Raw genomic sequence first — 22,412 nt, 5'->3', positions numbered from 1 at the left:
TGAATCATTACACCCCTATTGATAGTAATTAATTTTATAAATGTTTAATGACTGCCAAGAAAATGCTCTCTCACAGCTTCAAGCAAGAAAAAGGACAAACAGGCTTTAACTTTTAAAGCAGAACTGTACAAAACCAACAAGGTGAACTTCATTATTTAGTGCTTTGTTTTCACAACACATCAGGAACACACAAGTAACTTCAGATTTATTAAGGAAAGGGTGATCAATATTTCCAGATTTAATGACTTTAGGTAATATTTCATTACATGGGCGCTGATCATTTACACAACATTTCATCATTTGTGACTATTATTTTAAACACCCTGGTGTTTGTCATTAGGCTGCTGTCTCTCAATACTTCCACTATTTGTTGTAAATGAATGTTAGTTTTTAAAGCAGTCAATTTTTAAAGGTCAGTTTGAGTAAATGGAGGTGTTAAAAAGGACGTTTTATATTGTCTTGGAGAACCGATCAGTTATTATGAGCTTATATGTCTATTTTTCAGCTGATGGCCATTTTCTTTTTGAAACATTATTTACATTACCATGCACTATCTGGTGCATACAAAATTTTGTTAATATTATTTACTATTTCAACAAAAACAAAGAGCTGCCTAACCCTCCTAAAAATGAGCATGAAAACTAAATTAATAACTCATTTCAAACTAATCAACCAGGGTTAGAGGTATCCTCAATCTACAATAAATCGTTGTGTTATTGGTCATGAAGTTAAAACTGTAACAAACACAATCTATCTGATAACTGGATGTACAAGACTGCACCGGCTTCAGTACTGACTAGAATTGCTTCCATAATAATTCCACACGATAATAAGAGTGTAATAAGTGAAGCATATCTTCTGCCCTAAATAGAGAATTTCTTCTCCCTGTGCACCAAACAAAGCTTTAGAGGCCTGCAGCTAATCACTGCCCTTTACCTGTTGTCATTCATCTCCAGGAGTCAATTGGGCTGCTTCTGCAGGCTGCAGAGGTAATTACGATTTGGCTATGACTTGTGTTTGGCTCTATTGTCTGACTCGGTGGCACACACGCTGGGATATCTGGGACTTGAAGCTCAAAGCTCATTCTGGAGAGTTCCACTTTTACTACACTGCTCGATGTTCCCCAAGAGAGCTCTGCTAACTAAACAAAGCTCAGCCAGGATGAGTCAAGATCATCACAGTAAAAATACAAATTCTTGTGCCTATTATTATCTTCTACTCATGGCGTTTCACTTGTAAGAATACCTTTTTCAGATTTTCTCTTCTGCTGCTTCTGTTCCATTCACCGGTGATTTAAAAAGTTGCAAAGCAGGAAGAACAATTTCACAATATTGCTGTCTAGATATTTTTCACAGATCTGGTTCACCTCAAACCCAGAATTGTATTAATATTTAATCGCATTAGAAATTGGATGAGGAATACAATTACGTAAGTAAATACACCTGTCCCATCAAGCAAGAAATTGAGAAAATCCCTCAGCAATAGCTCAAGGTGAGATTTGGGAAATTAATGTATGAAGTTGGGGAAGATTTGCTGCACCGTAATCCACATTTCAATTCAACTAGTTCTCAGTATTGAAAAATACTAGGGGGTAGAGGGCTTCATTGGGAGCAGGGTCCCATCGGACGCATTTCTCTTAAAAAAATGACTGCTGGTCATGGAAAGCTAGTGCTTACCGTGACGTAATTAACAAATGACATGGAAGGATGATTAAAGTTTTTTTTTTAAAACACAAAGACAAGAGAAAACTGCTTAGAGATTGAGAACGGTTATCTCTCACACTCCTTTTTCTACTTCTCTACTTGAACACCAAATATGGACAATAGGAACCAATATTTCTTTCAATCAATCAATCAATCAATCAATCATTATTTATATAGCACCAATTCATAAGAAGTGTTATCTCGAGATGCTTTACAAAAGGATTTCCGCTTTGTATTCCTCGTGTTCCTGTTGTCCACACTTCCTTGCTGCTAAGGTAGAGGTCCGAGCAGGCTGTGCATGAATGAGGGCGGTGGTGGTTGTGGGGACGACACAGGCCGATGGTGGAGGCTGAGTGTCGGGCGGTGGTCGGGACCACACACTCCGATTGTGGTGGTTGGCCCAAAAAGTTATACTTAAAATTCATTTATAAATAAAAGTCTCGATGTATAGATGAATAAAACGTGGTGATTTTTTTCTAAAAGAAACCACTCACAGTATTGATCATATGAGTGGGAGGAAAAAAATGCATCAAAATGTGCATAATCAACACTAATATAAAAACTGGATTGCATTACACTCAGACATGCAGTATAATATTTCATGTCATTGCGCTCTTATAGAGACACTTTTGCTTGCAGCAGGCCGTTCCGAGAAAAGATAATAATTCAGTGTTGTTTTGAAGGATGGTTTTCACTGACCCCACATAGGCTATTGAAAATTTAAGAGCCGTTATTAATTTTATAGTCGAAGAGAGGGCATGATATGAGAAAAATATACAGTTTGTTAACATTGCTCTCTACTGGGATAAGGGTATGAAGTGTGAAAAAGTAAACACAAATTAAAGAGTGCTACAGTGTAACTCACATCTTTTAGATTATTTCACAAATGCACTCCTGAAAATCTCTAGAGTATTTTCGGAAGACTGCCCCTGAAATCCTCGTGATCTGGTTGGTCCCACTTGCACCTCACAGCGGGAGACTATCCCTGTTCACGTCATTTGTTGAGTCAATCATCCTTACCGAGATTGAATCAACAAATGACGTGAAAAGGGTGATTGAAGTTGCTTTGTAAAATGCAATGACATATGAAGCAAATCGGACATTCGGATGAATTTCTCAGTTCCAAAATGTGAAAGTAACTGACCACTGCGGATAAGAAATGTAATGTCATTTCTATGTTGCATCGAATGTGAAAAAGTTATTCACAACAGATATACAACAGATCTGGGATGAGACGAAACACGCTCTGTTCTCCCTTATTGAAGTAAACTCTTTTTCAATAAAGCACATTGCCCTGCACAAATTAAACAACACTACAGATAAATGTTTTACACTATGCTGTAGAGACATAATCTGAGACACTAGTGTTTAAATGTTCTTGCTCTTTGTTAATTATAGGCATCTGTGCACTGAGCATATATGTTTGAATATGAGTGTCTGTTATTCCGCTGCAGTCAAACAGTGAGGTGTTTTGTAAAAGCTGATGACCTGAATCATGAAAGGATTACGTGGCAATTGCCAGTCAAATGACTGATCGATAAACTGTAAAGGTAATCATCAAGGTAACCCAAAAGAGAACCTCTCGCAGCACCCTGTTGAATGATAAATGAGGATGAATGAAGCATGGTGTGCAGGAGAGAGATGTTTAATGTTTCTGATTAACGGCTGCGCTAAAGATGCATGCAGACTAGAGCTGGAAATTAGCCGCAAAGGCTAAAGCTTCTCCTTTTACTGTACAGTTAATTAAAGGGGACTGTCGACAAAACAATGAACAAATAAACTAAACTAAACATGTTCGACGAGCGGCACTTTTGTAAGTCTTGAAATTTCATGGTGCCTCACTTTACACTTTGGCATTTGTAGTAGTATAGCAACACAATATGTCCCTAAACTCTGCTGAAGAGCCGGACGCCTCCTGGGACACACAGGGCTGTGTAAACTTCCTGTGCAGAGGTACACTTCCTTCCTACAGTCAGTTGACCGTGAGGAGGATCCTGAGAGATGAAGGATGGGGGCTATCAGATCTTAAGTCTAGACCCAGTCAGGATGCGTGACTGCCTTTTCATGATGAGCCCATTCTGCCCTGATTCTTCTCCCTACGTAATGAAAGACTGAGGTGGTGAAGCTGTGTCGAGTCAGGAGGCGTATAATCAAATCACACAGGATTATGTGTCACATTTGACCTGTATGGACCCCTTTTCTGTACTTAAAAGTGTGATTCGATCCACAGAGGAGATTTCTATGCGTCTATGTGTGTGAGAGAGAGGGAGGGAGAAAAATAGAGCAACGAAAGAATATATTCTGATTCCGGCTCTTTTTTTCTTCAGTTCTCTTTTACATATTCTTTTTGCATCTTTCCTTTTAGTCTCCCTTCATGTGGGAAGGGAGGGTTAATGAATGCGGTGAGGCACGTGGGAAACGTGTGGGTTTCCACCACAGCTTTTACTGTGACTGACAGAAGCTCGACAAGGCTTTAGAGGCTCGCTTTAGAGTTTTAGAAGGGAAAAAAAAAGGACCAGGGAACAGCTTTTTTCCAGATGGCCACTGCAAAATAGAGCAAAATATACTCTGCAAGTTTGTGATGACAGTGCCTGCATGAAGTCTTACAAGTAATAAGGAGAACTACTGTTGTCTGATGGGAAAAGGTCCATTTATTAAAAATAATTTTAAAAAATAACTGGAGCTGGGATTGTAGTGTAATGGGCTTCACTGTCGGTCAAAGAGATCAATCTGTGTTTGCAATAGTGACAACAAATTCCTGTCAAATCTTTCAGACCTGAAGCATGAAAAGGAGAAAGTAAATGTTTATTTTGTGATTCCTCCTGGTTTGCTCATATCAACCTCTGCTCTTATCTGAGAGTATCTAGTTTGCACTCCGACTAAATTGGTGTTTATTCTATTCTGCGCATGTCAAAGCCCCAGTCTGCTGCTGAATGCTATCAGGGGAATGAGGGTCCCAGGATGCTCAACTCTGCTGCTGACACGACACTTTTCCTGAAAGAGCTGCCACTTGATTTAGCCAAAGCAAAATGTCACAGTAATTGTGAAGATTTATATCAATGGGAAAGAGCTGACGAGGTCCCACACCAGAGCTATCAGATCTGACAGACTTAATATGTGCTCAAATGTTGCGGTGCCGCACTAAAGGCTTGCAGGTTGACCAATTTTTAGCCGGAATGTTCCACCTCAGATGGTATTGACCGAGCCATCGTTTTTTCACCGCTGCAAATCAAGTGTGAAGTGGAACTTTGAAGTGGTGAAATTGCGTTTCAAATAAACTGGAATCGCTTCAAAACATGTTATCGTTTGTGTGTGGCATCACAGGTGATATGAAAAACCGACTGACAGGTGGTTTGTATAAATCCTGAAAATTGCTGCCTATCTTTACTCATTTTCACTTCAAATTAATAATTTGTTTTGTTTTGTTGTTGTTCTTTGTGAAGCGTCTTTGAGTATTCTGAACAGAGCTTCATAAGTCCAGTATATTAGTATTATTAGTATTATATCATAGTAGAAATTTGATTTACTGTACTGTTTTGACCGCTGACTAAACGACAAAAGAACAGATTTCTAACTCTCCTATAGTTAGAAATCAGCCATATCACCTAAACCCAAATAACAGAACTAACTTTAACAGAAACTAAAGTGTTCAGAAGTGGTTTAACTTTTCCAACATAAGAGGCAGGTGTGTGATCACACTGAGTCACTGTGACATTTTCAATAACTATTTATGGTGCATGCACTGATGAGAGAAATTAATGGGTGCAGTTTGTTGGAATTTTTAGATTTTTTAAATGCTGTAGAAAGTTCTGAGGGTGCCAATACTTGAGATGCCTCACAACACAAGATATTGACAATTGCTTTGTGACCATAGACTTGTATATAACATGGACGTAGCCTCAGTGATTTCACCCATTAGCTTCTGAAGTGTAGTTTTGAAGCCCCTTGCATTTCTACAAATCACGTTATACAACACAACACAGACATTTTTAGATTATATTGAGAATTTAAAATTTAAAAATAATTCATGATTTGAAGAAATATTCACCCCACTAGTGCTAGGATATTACACATTCAGAGTCTTTACATTCTTACACATTTTAAACCAGTCTCCAGTGGCCATTCAAGGAACTACACAGATTCTGCTTCTTATTTTTCATCTCCACAATTTGCAGTTTGATTTCTACTCTCCTGTTTGCAGAAGGTTTTAATTGAAGATCCAACTGCATGATCTAAGGCTCCACACATGACCTAAAGGAGACCTCAAAGTCTCTCTTTTCTCCACATGTGTTTTTCTTTATTGCTGCTTCACTTGACTGTTTGACCGTCTCTGTGCAGAAAGATGTTCATGAACAGTTTGGCACTAAAATGCTGTTTTTAACATTTTTCTTCTGATGAATGTACGAGCATGATCAGAATGAGTTTTTGAAATCAATGATGGTCAAAAATTCAACTCACCAGAGTGTGATGTGGAAACTTTTCACTAAAGAAGAATGTTTGCTAAACTTTTTAAAAAATGAGTATGTCAATCAAAGTTGTATTTTTTGAAAAAGAAAGGAGCCGATCAAATGTTGTCTCCTTTTAAGTCTCATGATTGAATTTTTTTATTATTACTTCAAGGAGAAGATTTCTTTAACTTCAAATGTGAGGGGCTCTTTAAACTTCTGTCCTTAGATTAAAGACTTTATCTTTTGCTTCACAACTGCAAATTATTTTTATTGTTTCAGGTGGATTCTTTTGTTATGCTGCTATTCAGTCATTTCAGCTTTTTTTGTATCTGTGCAGTATGTAGAAGAGTGTGCAGACTGACTGTGGAACAAAATCAGACAGCACATTCTATTCAATGCTTCAGAAAATATTGCTGAGAAGATCAGCATTGGCGCTTTCTACAATTACATTTTTCACCTGCAAACTTTGTCCTCCTCCAAGCACCTTCAAAGGTAGTTTTCATTCAACTATTGTATGTTATATATTCAACAGAGTGTTTGTCATTCACTCTGAATCCATCTGCGGTTTTTCACCTTTGAAATGGAAGCATGGCAGGCGGGTAGGAAGGACATCTGCCTTGCATTTAATGAGTATCACAAATGTTTCAGTAATTCCACTCCATCTGAAACTTCCCTCCCCTTCAGCACACTCCCAAATTACAGCAGAGGAAAGAAGCAAGGGCTCTTTGCCTTGCAGAGCGTTAGTGTTTTCCCCTGCAAAGACGATCGGAAAGATTCCTCCTGTGGGCTTGCATCATGGAGGCTGCAAGTCAATCCAGCAGTCAACAGATTCTTTGGAAAGATGTGAGTCCATTTTTTCCCCTTTTTTTTTTATTAATGTAGTCATTCTTGTTGGAAAAAAATAAAATAAATTCTGAAAAATGAGCTGTGATTAAAACGTTTTTAAGTTTCATACATTTCTTTTTACAAAATCTAAGAATAAAGTGACATTTAACTTTTACATCTTAGTGAATGAAGGGCAGGTGGCAGCAGCAGGGATCCTGTGATATTTGAGTGTAAGTTTAGAATAAAATACTTCAGAAGTCTGGAATAAAAAAAAGAGTGCTGCTTGATCTCTCACAGAGTGATCTGAGTTTTTCTCAGAATTGTATTTTTTCCAACTAATTCCTTCAGGCTTTTCACCCTGGCTTAATTTCTTTATTTTCACTCTTATAGTCAGTCTCACATGAACCATTGTGTTTGCTTTATATCTACAATATCCTCACTTCTCACATGCAAGAAGCTTTCAAATACACACCATGAGGTGTCTTTATTTTAGTCTTCTTTTTTTTTTATTAAGGAAGGGGGGATTTCTGGCTCTGGAATCCTTCTGCCTCCTCTCATATTTCAATTGTAGCAGAACTTACAATAGACACACTTAAGCAATAGGGTAGGTAGCCTTACAGTAAGGTGTTATTATTTTTTAAGTTTATGTGAAAAGTAAGCTCTTTAACTGTCCATTAAAGAAAGGTCAACTCTTCTAGTAGGGACTATTCTAAATAAAACCAGTGATGATGGATAATGATAATGATTAAGAAATCACATGGGGCTTCTTACAGTATATCAGAATATTTTTCTTAGAAATCTAGTGCTTTCTCTTAGCATGCCCCTGTTTGATAACTAATGCTTCAGCTTGTTGGTTTTTAAGGCTACTTGTGGTTTTTTTTTCCTCCTGTTGTTTTCTCAAGAAGAGCTCCTCCTTTGCATTGTAACAGCAGGGAGCTGCTGGCGCTCTTCCTCACAAAGCTCAAGAGGAATCGCCTTGCTGATTCTGAACTCCTAAACCTTTAAACACTAGTTGGCGGCTGCTGTGCACTCAGACTGCTCACCCTGTCTCCATCCCTGCCTTTATTTCTGTCCGTCTGTCTCTCAATCCCACCTCCTTCCTCGGAGTATTTCGATATTCAAAGCACAGGCAGAGAAAGGTTTGTCCTCTAGTAAAGTTTCCACTGCTTATGCAACCTGCCACAGGAGAGCACAGGATTTCAGCCACAGTTCTTTTTCCTTCACTAGCAGAAATTCACAATCTAAGGAATTTCTGGCTCCTTTTTTTTCACCATGCCTTAGGAATGTACAAAAATGTCATGTGCCTCACGTTTTTGTGGCTCCTGTCAAATAAATACCAAATAAAGGATGGTCAATGTGTTGAATTCATTACTGCCAAAGGTTTGTTTTAAGTTTTTGTTGGGTGGTATCTTGCATAGTGTGTCCTTTGTTCTTCCTCAAAGTAGTGCTGCTAATGTATTTATCAGAAACTCGATCCATAATCAGTAAGGACACCATGCTGTTATAGCTAAACCATATGTTCCTCCTTACATCATGCCTCCTACATACGGATACGGTATTTTAAAATGTAGAAATTCTGCATGAAATATGATTCAGGAAGACTTGAGATTATTATTTTAACAGGAGAACAGTCAAAAGGTCAGGGGAAAAAGTCATACAACTTTTTATTTTAATATAATTCCTACAAACTATTTAAAGTAGTCAGCATGTTAAAGTGCTTCCAATCTATTGCGGCTTAACTACTGTAACAACCTCAGCCACAATAGAAAACCAAAGCTGCTTTATCATCATTTTAAAAAGACACAAAGATAAGCAACACCAATTTTCCTAATTGAAGTTGGTTCCATTTTTTTTTACATATCTGCTTTTCTGTTGTCCTCTGAGACCTTCACAAGTGGTCCTGTGTGAATGAGAAGCTTTCATTTTCTCGCTGCTGCAGCTGTGCTGGAACAAAAGCCTGTCTTTATTAATTTGTGGCCCAAAGCTCGGGGAATTGACTACAGCAGGCAGAGTGAGGAAAAGTTTAATAAATGTAACCTTTCTGTGGCAGTCTGCTCATCCCTGAGCTTGGCATGGAGATGGTTTTTATTTTTGTCATCAGTAGATTTTGCACACTTGCGAGATCAAATAGCATCTATATAGATTAAATGCAACCAAAAGATAAACACAAATAAAAATATGAACATGAAAACTGTACTTTTTTGGGAAAGAAATTGGGCTGAGATGCAAAGCCATAGCCCTTTCTCATGGAAGCTAGATGAGAGGATTGACACCACCCTCCGATTATCATTTGATCATATAAAAACACGTCTTAGATACAGTTCCAAAGTGGATGGAGCCATCTCTGGTGTACCTTGTTCCATGTGTAAAAAGCCACAATACGTCTCAACCTAGTCAATGATATGTTTCTCCCCAGATGTAGCACTACCACTGCTTGGACGGACACCAATTTCTCCAAATTTAATTGATTGTACAAAAGATGACCAACTGCATTCCAAATGTTTTATTCTTTGATTAATAAATACAGACTTTGCCAGAAAAGTAAAGTCCTACATTCATGATACATTTGGGCTTCAAGAATTCAGTTATGTAGCTTAATATTCTGGTAAACACTGCAAGTAAAGGCTAAAGATTACACTTTCAAGGAAAATTAAATGTACAATGTATAGCTTTAACCATTTACCATTCCATTTTTGTATCATTTTTTTCTATTAATTCTGCAACTAATGGGCCAACTTTATCCATCTAAACAGCAACCAGTTGTAATCCGCTATTGTTCTGATTCATGTTAGTGACTTTTTTTTTATCATTTCTTTCAATAGCACAAGTAAAGGCTCATGGGCATTGTAGTCTTTTATGTCTTTGGATTGCTCAAATAATGCTTGATTTAAGAAATATTTAAAAAATTAGTAAAGATTATTTCATCAGCCTTTATGATTGGTATATTATATATACCAAGAGTTTTTCTCTGTGCTGGGTATTTCTGAGGATACTGTTCAATGAAGTTAGCTAGCATTTCCAGTGTAAGTGGCTTCTCAAACAATGTATCTATGAAGCTAAATCCAGACTCATAGCTTCACACAAAGGATGGGAACAGTGAAAAAGCAGCTAGCCTGTTTATTTTTGGCCATTTGTTAAAAGTGAAAGAAAAAACATCAATATGGTTTTTTGTGGGGCGCTATCGAGGTTCAAAACCACTAAATAATGAACTAAGGAGATAAATTTGACTTGGATGGGGAAAAGGGTATTTCTCAAGAAGTCCAATGTTTCTTCATCAACTGCAATAATTTAAGCTGATGTCATATGTAACACTGAATCAAAACTGTCTTTCAGGTCGAGGCAGGAAAAGAGAAGAAGGCTAAGTTCTACACCTACCAGCGTCTGGCTCTGGTTCTGGCACTAGTCCTTGTTGTTATGGGTCTTTCTGTTTTCAGCCTGAGATTCCTGTGGAGCCCCGGTCAGGGGAAGGTAAGACTACATATCAGGGCTAGAATGATACGCTTTTGTACTAATTTTATTTAAACACAATTCTGGGGTGCCTTTTCAATTCATTTTGTTGCTTTTCTGAAGTATTATGATCCAAGTATTCCAATTTGATACTATCGATTATTATGATTTTCTTTTCCTTTTTCAACAACAATTTAAATAATACCATACACTCGTTTAAAGAGTAGAATATCATCTGTTATACGTCTAAAAACATTGTGCAGTCTCTGCTTTGTTCTTACCATCTAGCAAACACTCAGCCATCTGTTCCCATGAATTTGCTTTCTCTGTGACGATCCTTTGTCAAGCATCTATTTTCTTTGATACCTTGGTGACCAGTCCCGCCCCATCAAGTATATGATAGGATGCCCATACTTTAGCAGCATGCTGAACAGTATACAGGTTGAGACATTCGAGTAGTAAAGCCAGAGTGGCTTCTTCAACGTACCTACATGCTGCTGATTTTGCTCTCTCTTTATTCACTCTGCAAAAAGATAAATGGACTTACATAGTGTGCAAGATAGCCGAGGATAACATTAGAAGGCTAAAATCAATCAATGATCACCTCAGCAGCTCTCTGATACGAGCATATTCTCTAACCTGATGCATATACCTTCGATTTGCTTGATCCCAAGCATACCTTCAATCAGGTAAGATGGATCAACAGAGGGTTAATTTCCCCATTAATAAATCTTTCTTATTTTTTTAGCCAACTCAGTTAGAGAGACTGATGGGGGATGGCACAGGGTTATTGCTTTGTTAATAACCTGAAAGACTCTGGGATTTTTTTTCTCTTTAGGCTGCTCTTGGCTCACATCGGCTGTAAACAGATATGACGTCACAAGTAATGATCCCAGGAATAGAAACTATTTTCAATATAAGAACTCTTGATATATTAGTTAATCTAAATTTTCCCCACTCCAACTAAATATCACTTGGCCACTGTCTGTGTTGAGCGTCGTTTTGATGAGTGTCAGATAAAAGACTATCTGTGCCTCCGGATCAGCAAATCATACAAGTTGCATCAAAGAAAAAAAAAAGAATAAGGGAAATGGACAGGCCCACAAAGAGCCAGAGGCAGTGTATTGTATTAGACGGGAAGATGTGTGGGTTATGGAAAAGACAACAGTGTTTTGTTCTGCTCTTGTTTTGGCTGTCAGATCTGTAATTTCATGAATTCTTGTGCCAAACCTCAAACCGCTTTCTACCGTTGCAAATGTTGGCCTGAATTTATCTACTTTCTGCTCACATTGTAAACATCTCCTCACAATGACGGATCCTGATAACTCAACGCTGACCCTAATTGCTGTTGACCAGAGTGGCTGCAGGAGGAGGACTGAAACCTCTTGGCAGTGTTATTGGGATAAACTCTTGTCCTGGCAATTCATCTTGTAAAAATCCAATTCAATCACACTTGATGGAGAACATTTTCACTCTGCTCCTTTTGCCTGATTTTTCCCAAGAGGCTAAGAAGGCTAATTTACTCAGGCTGGGAGGATTATACATCAAAAACTTCACATCCAGAGATTGGAAGTTCCTGGACAGGAATGCGAAAAATGATTGCAATGTAATGATCGTTTAAACAAATACTGACTATTTGAATGCATAAGTCTGATTTCGGGAAGTGCAATGAAATGAAAGGGAAGGAAATGTGCCCTGCCAATAGTCTTTTCCTGTTACTCCAACATCTTTGTTAGTTATAATAAACATTAATTCAATAAACTCTCTGCTATAATTCCTCTATTTCTGCCTCCATTAGGGTACAAATTTCAATTTCAGACTGTCTTTTTCTAAGCTCAGGTTAACCAGGGTTCATGCTCACTTCCTGCGCAGAATGTATTGTCCACGTTCTCTCCTTTCAACATCGATATGAATCACCTTTGAGCCATCTCCTTTGTCCTTGTTAAATATTTCATGCCGGAGGTAGAGCAGTCATTATTTCCACTTTAATAAGCTGTGATCATTCTCACGTGGCACAAAACGTGTTGATGGCAGAGGTTGCCCGGGCGATGAATATCAAACCTGCGGACCCTGGGTTTCTGCTTTAATGGGGTCTTGAGGGGGAGGCTTATTCTCTGGCCTCCACATCAGTGAGAAAGACAGAGCCGCTTCAAAGGAGGATCACCTGTCTGTCAGATGTGAAGGAAGCTTCTTAGAAACAGTAGGACAGTAAAAACTCAGGTATGTGTCCTAAAGAAAACTAGTAACTGCTTTCGAGGAAGAGAAAAGAACTGGATGATTGGTTGGATGGATGGAGTTGTTCCCTAGCATAAACATAGCATTCTTGTTTGCTGTATTGGTTTGAAGGTTTTTAACGCAGTAGAACTTTTCTTGACTCACCAGCTAATCCTGAGCACTGACTGGCATGTATAGACTCTGGGCAGCAGAGCACTGCAGCTGAAGCCAATGGGAGTGTACATCATTTATTTTAGGAAGCAGTTGTGTGGGGGTTGTTTTTTATTTGATGACAGCTCATATTCAAATTCAGCTAAAGGAGTGTACTGCTGCTGTCCCAGTCCTCAAGAATATGGAGTATTTCTGTTTTGGTACAACAGAGAGACATGCAGTTTTTAAATATTTCCCCAGCTTCAGGCTGACTGGAAATACGTTACATTTAAGAGCAAACAGAGGTTCCACATATGCACAGTAACCTCAATTTTTTTCAACTTTTACAAATGTTTTTTTTTTTACACTTTTACAGATTCACTTTGTTTTGCTTTGTTTTTATTTCGTCTTGCTTTATTGTCGTTGTCTGATCAATTTCACTTCTCATAAAGGCATGGTATAAATTTGCTGTTTTCAGAAAAAGCGTATGTAAGCCAACTGAGCCCTTTCCAGCTGATGGACCAAGTAAGTTGGTATCATATTGAAACATTTTGCAGCAAAGAAGCCACGCCTACAGGAGATGGTGGAGCCCCAAAATGAGCTAAAAAGGTGGTGACCAAAAGGACGCACCAAAATAATTAGACTTGTGTGCCTGATGTGTATATATGTACATTTGCAGTGAATCAGTTACTTAAGCACTCAAGAATACTTCAAATACAATGAAAAGGACTTATTAGTGATCTTTGAAATTTATTTTCAGTGACTATTATCCTACAAAACTGATTTATTGATTACTAAGTTTACCCCTAGCTTGTATACTTAATACTTAAAAAAAAGGAGCAAGCAACTTTTAAAAAAAACAATCCTGCAGTTTAAGTGTAAGGTGTGTTAAGTGCAAAAATGATTAAACTGGAAGTCTAAGAGATAGTTTGAAAGTTTGTAAGACAGGTTTCTCACATCAAGCTTGTGTGAGAGTTCCTGATGTGATCTCCTCTCAGTATGAAATCCGCTCTTTCTGTTTCCTCCAGCTGTTTTTTATTTTTATTTTTGTTCTGCACACCTGAGAATGTGAGAGGTGCAAACCGGCTGATGGAATCACTTCCTTTTCACAGTTAGTTTAAAAAAGAAAAAGGTGCTGGAGCATGCCAGGTAGAAATCAGCCGTCAGCTGAACGTCATTCCTCTACCTCCAGGTTCTGAAACAAAGAATAATCTGCTCTCAGCTGGCCGTTCTAAAGTAAACAATCAAAAGTGACGGATCTGAGAATCCACAGCTTTGACAACTACCGATAACAAAATGTTATGTAATCCTTAAAATCCCTTTTGCATGCTCACAAATTGACTTTTTTGTGTGATCCATCTGTAGTTGAACTTATGTACCTGCATTAAAAACAATTACCAACAGCTATCACTTGTACTTATGACGTACAATATATGACATACTTTGTAGCGCTTTGACCTCAGCATGCTAATTCGAAGTCTAAACCACAGCAGGATTTAAGCCACGAACACTTCTGGTCTATCCTTTCAGTTCGTCAGAGCAGTGTGACCTCGTGCACCCAGCTTTGTATAAATAACCGCACAATGGTAATTTGCTCAGCACATTGTATTTCAATATGACACGATAACCGCTCGGGATCTTCTTTTAATTACCTGAAAACATATGTTGTTACAGAGGCCTGGGGAAGATACTTTGCTTTTATTTTCTCTGCCTTTGCGTCTGTGAGGGTGTGGTAGTGCTCGTAAGGGTGCGATTGTGTGTGCATTGTGCTTTTCAGTGTGTAGATTAGTTGCCTCTGAGTTCTCTTTTGGCTTAGGGCAAATTTCTGTTTACTATGTGCTCATTATTGTTCTGGGCCACAAGTCTCACCAGGGGATTCTGCCTCCTTGTAAATTAATCCTCTGTTATTACCAGTTTACATCAGCAACTCTGTGAAAATGGAATCTGGCTGCTGAATCCAGCAGACGAGAGAGAGGGGGATTGACTTCAAAAATATTTTGAAAAATGTCTCAGAGAAAATGAAAATCTCAAAGTTGATGTCTGCCATGTGGAATTTCTAGTGAACAGCATCTGAAATCTAAATGTTCATATCATTAGATTTGATGTATTTGGTGCTATTTTTAATTCATGAGCCACTTTAAGGGAGATTATCTGCAGACCTGCAGCCCGGCACAGACACATTGTAAACCGTTTTTTTCCTGGAGACTCTGAATAGCTCACAGGTGCAGTTTGGGCTGTATGGCAAAACTGCCTGAGAAAAACATGAATGTCAGACCTGAGGAAAGTGCTCCATTATTCAGGCTGAAATTGCATTGCTCACCTTGATGCCTTTCCCTCTGCAGTCCCAAGGTAGCTGCTGAGTTGTCGCTCCTGATGGCCTCTTAAATGCCTCACTGTCAGGCCCGGCGCCTTTAATGAACACCGCTGCGCCTGCTGCTGCCTTTCTACTGGTCACAGGTGTACGGCTTTTCAAGGCCGCCCCCCCCCCCCCCCCCCCCCCCCCCCAACCCCCTTTGTTTATTTATTGCTCATAGGCTGTGTATGCCCAACAGTCCCTTCGGTGTCCAGATGTCAACATGCAACAGGGGAGGAAGACACAAGATTTGATCTGGATACGATGCTATCTCCCTGGCGTTGCAGATGCTTTTTCTTTTCTTAGAATGGACATTGTTAACATCACCTTGCACTGTTTGTTTACTCTGTCTCATGTGGAGGATTTATTATTCTGGACAGGAGAACGGGGCTTATCTAAACAGCTGGTTTGGCGAGACCTTTCGGGGAGGCCTTCCCCTCAGTCTGTAATCTTTTCTGATTTTACACGTCAGGCTCATTCATTCATTAGCAGACTGCTGTCCACCGGTATTCCTCCCTGCTAAATTAGGCCACAACAGGCGCCCCCTCCTAAGATGATGCATTATGCGTTCTACTCAGAGTGAGGGGCTGCAGACCTGGAGAAAACAAAGGAGAGGTGTTTTTAAAATTTTGCCAGTGGAGTGCCTGAGGTAGGAAGGCTTCAAGGCGGCTATGTCACATTGCCTTCTCACAACTACAGAGAGCGTGACAGCACTGCAAACTCCACAGGGAGTTATTTATTGTGCCATACAGCATTAAAGTGTATCTCTGGTCCTATTTTTTTGGACGTGGGAATAGCATGGGTGTAAAAAAATAACTGCATCTTAATTGCCAGTGCTTGGTTTTGCCAATCCTTCTGCAGCAGCTCATGTGCAGCATGGTGTATGTACAGTGCGATGGGTAAGCAGACGCAAATGCTCGCCTGTTTCTCTCCCCTCCGTCTCACCGCTGAGATTGCCAAGTGGACTCCTCTGCTCTGTTGTACAATTTAGAATGTGATTGAGCTTTCACATCCACTTTCACTCTCCCAGGAAGTCTGCACCGCTTATATCCTGGACGGGCATTCGCAGTCACACTCCCAGAGCAGAGAAGGGAACAGCAAACTGGAAAAACTCTTTTCATCTGTTCCCCCTATTTCGATGCACCAGAACAGAAACAGTGCTACATTCTGATGGATTTTAGAAATGAGTAAATCTCTATTCTGAAAAGTGGCTGGGTCAGTTTACTCTCATATATATCTGCCAGCAATTAAAAGGTTGCATTGACTTTTTGTGAGTTTGGCCCATTAGTCACCTTGCTCAATATGTGAGGAGAGAAGCGGCATCTAAATCAACGCTGCAGGTCTCTGCCTTGTGCTCAGTCTAGCACTTCATATGAAATAACCTCAGCTGATTGGCCCCTTTTTTAAATGTGAGAAAATAAGAACTTGTTTCAGCTCTGAAAGTTGGAATGACTTCCAATTTTAATGACATGTAGCCAGCTCTGCCAGACTTGCAGGCATTTTTTTTCTTTAATTGGCAAAATAAACATGATAAATCAGCAAAAATAATGAAGATCTTTCATCCAGTAAAACTTCAAGTGTTTACATAGGAAATGAGAAAAAGTGAGCCAGACAGCTTAGTTTTTTGAGGTGTAAAGAACCCATTAGTGATGAGATATTCATTCCAGATATATTATCAATCCATGAAATAAAGTAGGCCCTCTTAAGAAATGATGCCACACCTGATGATGAATCCATACAGTTAGTTTAAGAAAAGGAAGAGTAACAGGCGTGTGACCTAAAGAAGGGTTATGAAAATGGTTAAATATGGCCTTAAGAAAAGAGTCCCCCGCTCTTCACTCAGTGTACATCAGCATATGCATACTAGCAAGTTAAAGTTTAGCTATGTGCACACGTAGAACATCAGATTTTTTTATTTATTTTTTTAATTCCACGGCATTCCTGCTGGACAAAAATACCAAAGGCAACCTCAAAATATTCATAATTATTTTAAAAAATATATTGTTTTAGGAGGCACAATAAAGGAATAAAGTAAATAAGACCTTTCCATAGTTGTCCAATCAAACCCAGATGTAAATAATGACATCTATTGATCTGTTAACTGGTACAAAAAGAAAGTAGAGGTCTGTTGCTAGCAAGGATATCATTTTAGTCTGATTTATTCAGAAAGCAAAAACCAAATGTTAAATACAAGATGGACAGATTTTTGACATTGAAGAATGTTAAACCCGATAAAGCTCATTTAACAAATCCAGCCAAATCCAAAGAGGGAGGAAGACTCCTGTCTGGCTCATAAGTTTTGTGTCAATGCAGCTGAGGCGATTTTTTTAAAGCTTTTTTTGTGCGTTTTATGTTAATAGTTTCTGGTTCCTCGTTCTTCAAATTGTGTTGATTGACATATCAGGGGGTTTGGGATAGTTTGTGATTCATCTCCGTGTCTGTGTTGCTAGTTTTACTCATCTGCGGTCATGATTTTTGGATGTCCGATTGCCTAAAGACTTGTTGAATATTTAAAATGTGTTATATTTTCATGCATTCAGCGCTCTGTATTAAGTATTTTTATTTAATTTATTTCCTCCCGGGATGTGTAGTTATCCAGAACTCATCACCACAAGTTTGATGGATGACAGCTGCTTCTCGGCTGCTGTATCTCATTTGCCCAGAAAATGTACTTCACTTTGCCAACTGATGGTGATAAAACATGTCAAGACCCTTCTCCTGCGATTCACAATGACTGCAGGATCATCCCTCCGACCTGCATGACAAGTTAAAATGAGCATGAAATGTAACGTCCAATGAGTGTTTTAATGTATGCAGAGGATGACTGCTGTTAAGACTTTTTTTTTTCTCTTCCTCACCCTGTCGTGAGCGCAGACCCGTCATTTTGGAAACACGGCTTTCTTCTAACCGGTTGCACCAGGGGTCCCAGACTTCTTGAAATCACCAGTGTGTCCTCTGGGCTTGTGTCTCTCGCTGAGATAATGTGGGGCTCATTAGCTGTCTGCCAGGAACAAATAATAGCCTGGTTGAAATGTTGCAGGGTTTAATTACCAACAACGCTGTCATACACTACATATTAATATCAAAACCCCTCCCTGCTGAGAAACATTTGAACATTGTCTATCAGGACTGAATTTTGAATATAATAACAGAAGTTATTCTGTATGATGTTACCAGTTCATACATATACTCAAACAGCACCACATTTCTTATGTTTACAGTTGAACAGAGCAGAAATTGTAATAAATTTAACGCGAAACAAATTGTATTATTATATATGATTATTAAAAAGCAGAGGGTGACATTTATGACATATAAACGTCTTCTTTTCCCAGCTTCTTCACTGAGAAATAAACTCATCATATGGTGATTGAAGGTAGATTTGTCTTTTGTGAAATTGCAAGACATCACTTCAATTGTTTTCAATTGCTTATCTCGCAAATATTATTCACATCTGTGTTCATGTTATAAATCATCATCTAAATGAACGTTTTTCCCCCAGTGTTAGCTCAAGAGCAGGCTTGTTGTACCCAGCAACTACTAAATCCCAAATTTCCAGAGACTGTTCTGCTCTTCACTTTATCTTTTTCTGGACCATAGCTTACATTTGCTGCACAAGCTGTGTAAATGTTGAATTTAAACACACTGATTTTTCCTCACAAACATCTTAAAATGCCTGTTGGATCATACAGTAGGTTAAATATTGTAAATATGACAGCTACATTTAAGATGTACAGATAAAATGACATGCTACCAAATCCCATATTGACATACAGAGTGCTGATATCTTGGACACAAACAATTGTAATGTAAGAGACATAATGATTAAGTGTAGACACATATTTAACAACACAACCATTTCAGCTCACATGGCACTTAGAGGAAAACTGCTCATTTAGCTCATTCCCAGTAAATTGGTTGTTGCCTCTCTTATATATTTTGACAGGCTGAAAAAACACTGAAAGTATTTATTTGCTGTTCCAACATACTTTATTATCAGTGGCTGAATACAGACAAAATTGTATAATTTCACCCCAAAGGAAAAATGTTCAGGGATATTTATCTAGTAATTGTTTTGTAACAAACATTAAAATGTATTTAAGTTTTTCACCCAGAGATGGGCAACAGAAGGAAATGCCTACCAACAAGTGAATTGCAGAACATGATTTGATATTAAATTGTGATGAAGGACTAAACCAAACCACGATAGTCTGTAGTTTTCTAGGACCTTGACTCAATGTTATGCTGTCAAATCGCAGACCCAGGGGGCGCCAGATAGCGGTAATGATGCATGCCCCATGTACAGAGGCTTTAGTCCTCGCTGCATCAACGTTCAAATCTGACTTCAAATCGTTTGCTGCGTGTCATCTCCCACTCTCTCCTACCAACATTTCCTGTCTCTCTTGAGCTGTCCTATCTTATAAATGCAAAAATGGCCCTAAATTGACTTTAAAAACAAATCACAGACCCTGACCACTGGGGGGCATAATGTGTTCTTTGCTTCACCAGCATGTCTTCAAAGTCTTTTTTCAGTTATTAAAAAGGAGAGCTGACATGCAACCCACACAGGGGCCATGGCAACAGACCAAGAGCTCCTCATCAGTACCCATAGTCCCAGTGTGATTACCCAGTGTCTCTATATAGGACCATCACTCCCTCCTTTATTGTGTCTTCAAGGCAGATGCAGGGTCTAAACAAATGTTTGAGCAATTATGAGCCTGTATATCTCCCAGCAACTCTGGTAGGAATTGTTCTAACATTCTACCGTACAGACAAAGCTGGCTTGTTCTATACATTAAAAGGCACAGATGAAGTAGAGGTGGGGGGTTGGTGTTGTGGGAAAATAAGTCGTGATGGGATAAAAGCAGATAGGTGGTTGCGTTCTTGTTGTAGGAATTCCAACTTTGATCATCAGGATTAATCCAGTGTTGTCTGCTGAAGCTGCTGCACAGTATCTTGGCATTTACGCAGGGAGCTGAATGTAGAGCAGCTTTTATTGCTTTCCATGCACAATTTTTTTGTATGCATAAATTGGCACACAGATAAATCCACACCACACGGACTACTGATAAATAACAAGGCGACTATCTATTGTCATCTGTTGGTAAACTGCCAGTGAATTTAAATGTGTCACATCCTCAATATTGAGTAAACTCCAACGAGTGGAAAGCATTTTGCCCTTCTGAACCACCACAAGTTCCGCCTTTATTGATTCTAAACAAAAAACCCTTTTTTCCCTTAGTGGTTCAAAAACTTTCCGGTTGCTGTTAATGCCGTTCATCTGGCCAAATTATTGCCTTGTGTCTAAATGATCCAAATTGCAGCCTTACAGCTCTCACAAGCTGTTTCTTAAATGCCACTTAGCTGCAGGAGCCCAGAGTGTGCTCTTGTTGATTTATTAGGAGCTTGAATGGCTGAAAACCAGCAGAGCGACAAGGAGACGTATCCACAGCAGAGGTCACCCACCTTCCAGACAGTCTGCCTCCATGGTTTTGAAGTTTGCACTTTTTGTCTGTTTAAGTCTGTTGCAGATTTCAAGATGTGCATCTGAATGCATCCCGGTCTCCAGGGAATACCTTTGATGAATATTTCATAAACCACGACAGCCCTTTTTATTACAGGAGATTGGTCGTATTCACATAATGTGTTCACCTCAACAATAAGAAACAGGATTCATTCAGTGCTCATGACAAGGAGCAGATTGTTCTCTGCTCGCTCGACACACTGGGTAGCGGGCAGAGAGATGCACAAAGGGAGGATGCAATGTGGAGCAGTGACAGGGAGGAGAGGAAAGAGCATTGGGGGACAGTCAGGGCCCAGACTTTGTGTTGTTTGACTTCATATCCTTTTTTTTTTTACTATTTGTTCTAGTTGTTGATGCTTTGGGAGCAACATCTAACTCCTATTGGCTGGTGGAATTTGGGTAATGTAACATCCTTTATCACGTCCCAAAAGGGTGGTTTAATACAGTCTTTAAAGGACATGTAAAGTCTCTCTGTTCCTTCTACAGTTGGCAGCTAAAGATAAAGAAAAGTCTACTTCGGCCATATTGGAAGCCCTTTTTCTCCATGTTATTGAGGTGAAGAAAAAAGCATCTATTTCCTCTTTCTAGTGTATCAGGAGTTTGGCTTAAGACTTAAAAAGAAGAATGTTGAAAGCAGATCAAACATTGGTTAAATGTAAGTTAGCAACATTTCATTTACAGCCATTTAAGCCTTGGTAAGCCAGGTGTCACATTTGCTTGAAGGCACAACTTAGTGTATTAAAAATGAAAAAGTCTTTGGCATATTTTTAGTGCTAAGATACTGTGTTGTTGTTTTTTTTTTTTGTTTGGTAAAAGTTAAGACTGCAAAAACAGATTAAAAAAGAACGGGAAATATGTTCTTTTAAGCAAAAAGTCCAGGGAACATCAAATTCCCCAAGCTGTTCAAAGAAAATACAACCCTTTGTTGTTCTCACTTTGATTTTTATTGAGATCATAGAGACAAACAACACATCCAACAACAATATGTCCCAGTCCCTGAGTTTGTTACACAATAGTGTGTTGACCAAAAGTACTGAATAGCTCCCAAAGTTCCCCACTGCCCTCCTCTCTCCTGAACGCAGCTCTATTATAGGCACAGTGGCACGTATCAAGGTGATTTATAGCCAGAGAGAGCTCAAGTTGTTTAAAATGACTGGTGTGATTAGTCATATATGCTTCAGAGCTAGAAAAGGGCTGCATGGTGCTCCTGTAAATTAACAGCAGCTGCAGACTGTAGTCGACCACAGCAAGGTGGTCAAACGTGGTAAGCGGCTGAGTCGCTGAGGGAAGAGGAGAGAAAGTGGGTCATTACAACCCTTTCAGGTATGAGTAGGATGACAGAGGAGAAGAGAGCTAGGCTACGTTCAAGATCCAGAGGCTCCGCTGTGAATTGATTTCAGCAATGAAAATAAAACAGGAGAAGTATGAGAGTCTGCGAGCTCTGCCAAATTCCACACTGAAAAAAATGTGCTCCATATATTCCAGCAGCCCTCAGATATTTCCACGCTCCATTATCCCTGACAAAAAAGGTGCTCCTGGAAGTGACTTTTATTCTCTAAAATATTTTTTTACTTTTAAAGAACGTATTATTTCCTCTGTTCTCTAACATTTTCAGCCTAACTGCTTTACAGAAAACATTTTTCTAACCTGGAGTGGGCTTCTTATTGATCCAACAGAGTACTAAGCATTAATTTCATTTTGTTTCTATCTGAGGCTCTTTAAGTTCACTGCATTTCTACTGATTTCTT

At 39.0% G+C, this 22,412-nt stretch overlaps 2 protein-coding genes across 2 annotated transcripts in view; both read left to right on the top strand.

Moving 5' to 3' along the window:
• sowahd (sosondowah ankyrin repeat domain family d) overlaps positions 1 to 22,412 on the top strand; it is a 257,121-nt gene that overhangs the window by 126,185 nt on the left and 108,524 nt on the right. The window lies entirely within an intron of this gene.
• Positions 6,831 to 22,412, top strand: part of tnmd (tenomodulin) — a 45,270-nt gene continuing 29,688 nt past the window's right edge. The window contains exons 1-2 of the mRNA XM_061048517.1: positions 6,831 to 6,994; positions 10,310 to 10,444. Coding sequence (XP_060904500.1) covers positions 6,947 to 6,994; positions 10,310 to 10,444 — 183 coding nt within the window. The 5' untranslated portion in view covers positions 6,831 to 6,946. The remainder of the gene's footprint in view (positions 6,995 to 10,309; positions 10,445 to 22,412) is intronic.

The sequence above is a fragment of the Labrus mixtus genome, chromosome 10 (assembly GCF_963584025.1).
Source record: "Labrus mixtus chromosome 10, fLabMix1.1, whole genome shotgun sequence".
Taxonomy (NCBI): Eukaryota; Metazoa; Chordata; class Actinopteri; order Labriformes; family Labridae; genus Labrus; species Labrus mixtus.
The sequence above is the reverse complement of the archived record's forward strand: the minus strand, read 5'-3'. Positions and strand labels throughout refer to the sequence as shown.